At 42.5% G+C, this 9,359-nt stretch overlaps 1 protein-coding gene across 1 annotated transcript in view; it reads right to left on the reverse strand.

Annotated features, from left to right (window-relative positions):
• ACP3 (acid phosphatase 3) overlaps positions 1–8,918 on the reverse strand; it is a 74,455-nt gene extending 65,537 nt beyond the window's left edge. The window contains exon 1 of the mRNA XM_056520652.1: positions 8,793–8,918. Coding sequence (XP_056376627.1) covers positions 8,793–8,918 — 126 coding nt within the window. The remainder of the gene's footprint in view (positions 1–8,792) is intronic.
• Between the last annotated feature and the right edge of the window lie 441 nt (positions 8,919–9,359).

The raw sequence follows: 9,359 nt of genomic DNA on the forward strand, positions 1-9,359 counted from the left end.
CTAGCAGCAGACACATCTCTAGAACAACTGTTAAGAGGAGACTGTGTGAATCAGGCCTTCATGGTAGAATATCTGCTAGGAAACCACTGCTAAGGACAGGCAACAAGCAGAAGAGACTTGTTTGGGCTAAAAACACAAGGAATGGACATTAGACTAGTGGAAATCTGTGCTTTGGTCTGATGAGTCCAAATTTGAGATCTTTGGTTCCAACCAATGTGTCTTTGTGCGACGCAGAAAAGGTGAACGGATGGACTCTACATGCCTGGTTCCCACCGTGAAGAATGGAGGAGGAGGTGTGATGGTGTGGGGGTGCTTTGCTGGTGACACTGTTGGGGATGTATTCAAAATTGAAGGCATACTGAACCAGCATGGCTACCCCAGCATCTTGCAGTGGCATGCTATTCCATCCGGTTTGGGTTTAGTTGGACCATCATTTATTTTTCAACAGGACAATGACCCCAAACACACCTCCAGGCTGTGTAAGTGCTATTTGACCAAGAAGGAGAGTGATGGGGTGCTGTGCCAGATGACCTGGCCTCCACACTCACCAGACCTGAACCCAATGAAGGCCAACAAGTGCTAAGCATCTCTGGATCTCCTTCAAGACTGTTGGAAGACCATTTCAGGTGGCTACCTCTTGAAGCTCATCAAGAGAATGCCAAGAGTATGCAAAGCAGTAATCAAAGCAAAAGGTGGCTACTATGAAGAACCTAGAATATGAAATATTTTCAGTTGTTTCACACTTTTTTGTTATGTCTATAATTCCACATGTGTTAACCTCCCTAGCGGTATGATTCCATCTGGAAATTTGTACCAAAAGCGGTACAATTTTTTGCATTGAAATTCCACATCTCCCCCCCCCCCGTCACATTCACCTCTCCTTGTCACATTCCCCCCTGTCACATTCCCCCCCCCTTGTTGCATTCCCCCCCCCCCCTGTCACATTCATCCCCCCTGTCACATTCTCCCCCCTTGTTACACTCTCCCCCCCTGTCACATTCATCCCCCCCTGTCACATTCCCCCCTTGTTACATTCTCCCCCCCCCCCTTGTTACATTCTCCCCCCTCCATGTTACATTCCACTCCCCCCCCTGTCACATCCCCCCTTTGTCACATTCCCCCCCCTTGTCACATTCCCCCCTATGTCACATTTCCCCCCTTGTCACATCCCCCCCCCCCCTTGTCACATCCCCCCCCCCCTTGTTACATTCTCCCCCCCCCCTTGTTACATTCTCCCCTGTGTCACATTCCCCCCTCTGTCACCTTCTCTTGTCCTGCAGCAGAATACACCGGGTTTGCCGGGCAGATTTCAAACCTAGTGTATTTGCTGCAGAACAAGCCCTTTCCCCTTCAGCCAATCACAGGCTTTACACCATCACGGCCTGTGATTGGCTGAAAAGGGAAAGGTCCTGTAAGATGAATAGAGCAGGGACCAGAGCGCACGGAGGGGAACGACATCTGCAGGGACCGGGACTAGGTGAGCAAAAGTTTTTTTTTTTTTTCTTCCTTTTTACTTTTACACTTAGTTCAGGGTTTTTCTACCAGGGTGCCTCCAGCTGTTGTGAAACTACTGCTCCCAGCATGCCCGGACAGCCTTTGGCTGTCCGGGCATGCTGAGAGTTGTAGTTTTGCAACATCTGGAGGCCCCCTGGTTGAGAAACACTGACTTTTAGTATATGTCTTTACCTGCTCTGGCCAGCCCCCACAACGGGAGCCGACTCGAGCAGATAATCACATATTTTCCCGGGGGCTGCATCACTATATTGCAAAAAGCAAAAATCGCGATTCGATTGCTTTTGCGATATACTGTGCAGCCCGCACAGCAACTCTGCAATTCTATCCCGAGCGTGACTCGGGGTTACCGCTTCCAGCAGCGAAAATTAACCCCGAGTCACGCTCGGGAATACCGCTAGGCTGGTTAATTCATAGTTTTGATGCCCACAATTTTCATAGTCATGAAAATAAAGAAAAATCTTTGAAAGAGAAGGTGTGTCCAAACTTTTGGTCTTTACTGTATATACAACAACAGTTTGCTCAGTTGGTGACAGTTTTATTATAAATCTAATGTTTTATGAATATATGTTTTAAAACTCAAAAGGGAACCTGCCACATTAAAGGGGTACTCCGCCCCTGGCATCTTATCCCCTATCCAAAGGATAGGGGATAAGATGTTAGATCGCCGCGGTCCCGCTGCTGGGGACCCCGGGGATCGCCGCTGTGGCACCCCGCCATCATTACTGCACAGAGCGAGTTCGCTCTGTGTGTAATTACGGGCGATACAGGGGCCGGAGCAGCGTGACATCATGGCTCCGCCCCTCATGACATCACGGCCCGTCCCCTTAATGCAAGTCTATGGCAGGGGGCGTGACGACCGCCACGCCCCCTCCCATAGACTTGTATTGACGGGGGCGGGCCGTGACGTCATGAGGGGCGGAGCCGTGACGTAACGATGCTCTGGCCCCTGTATTGCCCGTCATTACGTGCAGAGCAATCTCACTCTGCGCAGTAATGATAGCGGGGTGCTGCAGCAGCGATCCCCGGGGTCCCCAGCAGCGGGACCCCGGCGATCTGACATCTTATCCCCTATCCTTTGGATAGGGGATAAGATGTCTAGGGGCGGAGTACCCCTTTAAACATGATGTACTATCCGCATGCAACATGTTACAGAACAGGATGAGCACGTCAGATTTGTATATAGTTTGGGGGAAAAGATCTGGTATAAGTGGCTTATCTTGTGTTTATAAGTCTAGGGTGTGGTCCTACCCATTTATGCTTTTATGTTCACATATATAGGGAAAGCTGTAAGGCTAGGTTCAGGGCAGAATTTCTGGGCAGAATTTCTGCCGGAGATCGAGCCGGCGGCACTAGGACCGCATGGGCTAGACTGCCGTCCCCATAGATAGCAATGTATTTCTGAGCAGATCTCCCAAAATATCCACCCAAAAATATATTGCAGTCTATGGGGGCAGCAATGCAGTCTGCACGGTCCTAGCGCCGCCAGTGCCCAGAAATTCTGCAGTGTGAACCCAGCCTAAGGCATTGGATATGACCACACACTTACATTGTGTTATGTTACCACCTTGTGCTATAAAAAAATATATCAAGTTTTCCCATCATTCTGCACTCAATACCCTGTAATATCAAAGTGAAGACATAATTTAGAAAATTTGTTAAAAATTAAAAACTAAGACCCTTTGCTATAGCAATTTAGCTTTGGGGGTCTCCCATTTCTCCTGATCATGTCTGAGATGTTTCTACACCTTGATTGGAATCACCTGTGGAGATGATTGGACATAATATGGAAAGACACACCCCTGTTTATATAAGGTCTGTCAGCTGACAATGAACATCAGGGAAAACACCAAGCCTAAGGTGGAAAAACTTCCTGTAGAAACAGGATTGTGTTGACACAGGTCTGGAGAAGGGTACTAAAACATTTGTACTGCACTAAAGGTTCTCAAGAGCAGAGTCAAATGGTAGAAGAAAAAAGGAACTTTCCACAGCGCTGGTCCTCTGGTATAAACAGGAGCTGAAGCATCTAGTATTGTTCTTAAAGATGAATTTATTTGGCACAAACAACACATTGACTGACTCTTTGTCAGGTTGTCAGGCTAGTGCACTATCCTGATGAAGAGTCTGTTATGTATGGACAGCGCTCTGAAGCCGAACAGTCCGGCTCCCTGCTAATGCAGGTACGCGCTGCACCGCATATGTGCCGAAAGATAGAGACCGTAATCTGACATGCCCATGGAAGGCTGTTCCTGTGGTCTCGCGGCTGAAACATATATCCATCTGGCTGGGTTTTTTATTAAGATTTAAAAAGGCATGCCTGATATCATGGGCTGCCATCCCCCTTGGATATACTATGATTGAGTAGTATTTTTCACATGTAACACTGAGTTCTTTGACTGAACATAAGTGTGTGGCTTTTTGCATTATAGCACCACACTAGTTCGACCACTACATAAGCTTTACCCCTGATGACGTCACTACATTGTGACAGAAACGCGTTGGGCATCCTTATGTTGAGGTGTATAATTTCTGATACTATTCTTTAGAGTTATCAATGGTGAGGCTGGATTTATAGCCCCCGGATAACCATTGTTCACTAATTATATCCATGGAAGGACTGTTATAGCCTTCTTTTGAATATAGTCGGCCATTTTAGACTTTGGTCTACACACTTGGTTACACTTGGTTTTGTTATTTGATTTTTTATCTATAATCAGTAAAAGCTAAGTTTTAGTCTCTCCCCTTTCTTGCCTTATTATTAGTGCAAGACTTGTCTTTTCACTATGTACTGGAAACCCATTGTTTGTGCCAAATAAATTCATATTTAAGAACAATACTTGGTGCTTTAGCTGCTGTTTATACCAGAGGGCCAGCACTGTGGAAAATTCCTTTTTTTTTCTACCTTTTGAGCGTATTTTACAGGGAGAGCCAAGCCTCCACTGGATGAACTACAGCAGCAGGTCCCATTGGGATAATAGAGGTCTTCAAAGGTGTTGTGCTCTGAGCGCAACACAACTAGGTAAGTGCAATTCCATTCACTCATGTTACACTAATATCTGAACGTATTGCACTAGGGGTGCATTTTTTTTTGTCTTTTCCCTGTGGCTCAAGAGCGGCTTCTTTCATAATTCTTAAAAGAAGATCAGACTCTTACTAGAGCTGGCCTCCCCACTAAACTAAGCAATTGGGGGAGAAGTGCCTTGGAAAGAGAAGTGACCTCTAAGGCTGAGCTCCAAAGATCCTGTGTGTAGATGGGTGAAACTCCCTGGAGTTCAATCATCACTGCAATGCTTCACTACACGTGCTTATGTGATTTCATCTAGCCTGCGGTAAATGTAATGAAGATGGTTGGGATGGTAAAGACTCCTGCCGGAGTAAGAAGATTCCCGTGATGCCATATGTTATCTTCATATGACTCTCTGTGGAGTTACTTGGTTGACTATTATTTGGATTGATTCTTGTTAATACAGATGAATCTTGGATAAAAGTAAAATTTGCATACTAAGACTGGTGTACGTGTTTATCTTTTGGCTATTGCTATTGCGTACGCCTTCAAGGACTGAGATGCAAGCTTGGGAGCTAAGCACACCTCATAGATGATGGGTGCCAGCTAATGGCTAATATCAACGATCATGAGTCCACTTAGCTAGCTGGCAACAGTCAAGGTATGCTTTAGATGATGTGATGAGCACTGATCATGGCATCTAAAGGGAAAAAGGCAACATCAATGTGATTGTTGATGTCAGTCATTAGTATCGAGTCCCCAGCAGATGATAGCAGCTGTTACTCACCTGCAATGAAGCAAATGCAGCTCTTGCTCACAGTTCATAGACAGTAAGCATGCCAGGACCTGACATTTATGGCTGTAAGTGGCTGTAACAATTATGGATGTAAAATAAAAATTAATATGTGTGGGCATTAGGGGATGTTTTCCCATTGAGTTCCATACAGACTTTTTTAAACAGTTTTTTTTTGTCCAATTTATGTGAGAACATAGTTTTATGCCTCTGTTACGTTTTCTAGCCTACTAGATCGTGTCTCAGGCAGGTTCCTAATAGTTTTTTTTATAGGCCATCATCTGCCATGGCAACCAAATGGAATGCCATAATTCCATTGCCGGGTGGCACTGGCCTCACAGATCGAACCCCCACCCTTTATATTAAACCACTTAAATGTCACTGTTGCTAATAACTGGTCCTGGCTGTTAGAGGCTGATCATTTTAAACCACACAACCACTTTAAGTTTCTATGGAAAATGATGCACAATGACTCAAAGTCTCTCAATAAAGAGAAACAGACCCTATGGTTACCAAGGTAATAATATATACAGTCTGCAGACTGGTAGTTCAAGGCATTAGTGATGTGATCATTTTGCCTCATCCGTTGGCCATTAGACTACATTGGTGAGTCAGTATACCAGGTTTGAGATATGCTTTTGTGCAATGGCAAATTCTCCTATTATGTTTTATTGATCTGTGTATTTAACAGGTGTCATCCTGGTTTAGTAGCCTGCAAAGGTTTAAGTTTTATTGTGCATGCTTTTTATGTTATAAGGTGTTTGTATTTGCTTTTGGGTGGTGGTTGTTGTTGCAATGGAACTTGGAGGGCATTCAGCTCTGGAACAGTTGTCATCATGCAGTGTGGACCAATGAGCCCCTTGCTATGGGTTGGTGGAAAGCTTTTGCACTATTTATTAGGTCAAGTGACTGCTTTGTATGTATGGGATAGCAGTACTTAGAAATTCAAGAGGCATATTGACAGGTTTCATGGGTAAAAACTATTTGAGTACATGTAGCTTCATGTTACAATACTTGATAATGTGCCAGGGCAGAGATATATGTACAATATAACATATCCAACAAGTATAGGGGGCTCACTGACACCTTAAATATGATAAGCAACATCCTTCTGTCTATTAAATTGAATGAAAGGGACTGAACTAATGAATTTTAATAGTTCACAATTGCTAGTGAATTATTAAGGTACATAATGTGAACGGAATCTCCGCTCGCATAATTCCGCGATCAAAGACTGGCTGCTGCTATATTTCTCCATTCATTTTAATGAGCCAGCTGGAGTCAGCTGGTGACTCTGGTCAGTTCATTTTTGGATCGTTTAAGTTCTTTTTTTAGACTGAAAATCATGGTTTCCTGCAGTTTTCCCCCTGGAAAAAAAACCCCTGATATGGTTTGAAAATGACCCAAACGGAATCACTATTTGACTTTTTTGACTTGGATATGGCAGCAGTTGGTTTCACGGCCTCCTGCTGGATCCCACTGCTGCATGCCCGAACCGCTGTGTGAATGCACCCTAAGGGCCTTTAAAAGAGCTGACAAGGGCAGTTATGTACAGTTTTTGCTGCTCCATTATGCTATGTTCACAATGCATTTAAAAACTGTATTCAGAATATACAGTGCCTTTCATAAGTATTTTTATGTAATGGACCAACACAAAATAGTTAATCGTTTGGAAGTGTGTGTGGGGGTGAGGGGGTTGTGATTATATGGATTTTAACTTATGTACAAAGAAAAATCTGAGTGCATAAGTATTCACCCCCTTTACTGTCAAACCCCTAACAAACACTTAACACATCCATGGGGTACTATTTATTGAACAGATGCCAACACAGTGCAAAATAATGCACCTGGAGCGTAAAAAGCCTCAGGCAGAATATAGATTATTTGGCACAGCCCTGACCTCAGTATCTGAGGAGAGGGATTTGGGAGTAATAATTTCCGAAGATTTAAAGGTAGGAAAACAATGTAATAGAGCAGCAGGAAACGCTAGCAGAATGCTTGGATGTATAGGGAGAGGTATAAGCAGTAGAAAGAGAGAAGTGCTCATGCCGCTGTACACAACACTGGTGAGACCTCAATTGGAGTATTGTGTGCAGTACTGGAGGCCGTATCTCCAAAAGGATATAGATACTCTAGAGAGAGTTCAAAGAAGAGCTACTAAACTACTACATGGATTGCAGGATAAAACGTACCAGGAAAGGTTAAAGGACCTTAACATGTATAGCTTGGAAGAAAGAACAGACAGAGGGAATATGATAGAGACTTTTAAATACATAAAGGGAATCAATACGGTAAAGGAGGAGAGCATATTTAAAAGAAGAAAAACTACCACAAGAGGACATAGTTTTAAATTAGAGGGGCAAAGATTTAAAAGTAATATCAGGAAGTATTACTTTACTGAGAGAGTAGTGGATGCATGGAATATCCTTCCTGCAGAAGTGGTCGCTGCAAATACAGTGAAGGAGTTTAAGCATGCATGGGATAAGCATAAGGCTATCCTTCATATAAGATAGGGCCCGGTACTATTCATAGAATTCAGATTATTGGGCAGACTAGATGGGCCAAATGGTTCTTATCTGCCGACACATTCTATGTTTCTATGTAATTGGCATCTTGTGCCAGGTATATATATATATATATATATATATATATATATATATATATACGGTATATATATATATATATTAATATGTATATATACAGCATCGGGGTATCTTTTCAAAAAATGTTTAGGAGAGCAATGTCTAATGTCTGCTGTGGTTTTCTTTACAGAGGTCTGTACTGAATTTATCTTTTAGAATGGACAATGCATGCCACTGTATGCCTTTAAGGTTCGGTTTAAGGTATACATCAAACATATATTCACAATAGAAGCCTCAAATATAATGTAAATAATGACTTAAGATGGGGTAAGATAAAAAGCTGCTGGACATTTATGGTGCTGAAAGCAAAATAAACGTACATTAAAAATACATTGCTTTTGATTCTTCCAGGCACCATTTTTTAGTATATCATTTAAATATCATCATAATATGAGAACAAAAAAAAGTCTATTGACAGCTTAAAACCAGCAAGTACAAACAGTAACATAAGTCAATAAAATATACATAATGATAAACAGAAAAGTGCTGCTTACCAGTAAAATGTACATAAAATAAAGCAACTAAAATCATAGGCTATCCCATTTCGTCATACCTATAGATTACAGTAAATAAATGTCAACTAGTGGTGTATTGAAAATGTGCTGAAAAAAAACGTATGTACGTATGGAACCACACTGCATAGTACATAAACACAGCAAATCTGTGTGATCTGTAGTTTTATATGGCGCTTCAAATAAGCCTACTGCAGTATTTCAACCTAGTTATATTAATACACAATAACTTCCAAAGAGTGAATTGATTGATTCAGCTCTGCTATATGTATAGTTCAGAGAAATGCATAGCTATTTTATGATAACCTTAGTACAATCTTTATACTCACCATAACAACAAGCGTCAGTGTTTTCTCTGTGCTTGTTTGTCCCATTAAAAGGACACACGTAGCGAGAAAAAAAGATCTTGAGAAAAACCATCTTGAATGGCTCACACAGAGTTGTGCAGGAGACATGATGTACCTTCCACCTTGCTGAACAGGTAGATCTGGCAGGTGACTTAGACAATACATTGCATACTTGTGGGAAGCTGGGTGGAGCCAGGTGTTTCAATGCCAAAGTGAAAAAAAGTAATAAGTTATTTCTAAGACTGATGTGTCACCTCGGGCAGAATGGTTTCACTTGAGCCTTCCCAGCACAATAGTGTCATTACCGTAACGCCCTCCACATATTGCATAATGGACAAAGTCTAAACACCTGCAATTAAACTTTAACTTCATGGAATCATTTCTTCCTATAGATCACAGCATTATACAGTTGTGCTACATTTACAAGGATGAACATGATCTGTAATTTCTTATGCAGGTACATATTACAGTTATATGCAGTAATTTAAAGGTGTTATACCAAGAGTATCTCCTGGCAGCGCCATGCTCAGCCACCACTCCATTTACTCT

The sequence above is a fragment of the Hyla sarda genome, chromosome 5 (assembly GCF_029499605.1).
Source record: "Hyla sarda isolate aHylSar1 chromosome 5, aHylSar1.hap1, whole genome shotgun sequence".
NCBI classification, from domain to species: domain Eukaryota; kingdom Metazoa; phylum Chordata; class Amphibia; order Anura; family Hylidae; genus Hyla; species Hyla sarda.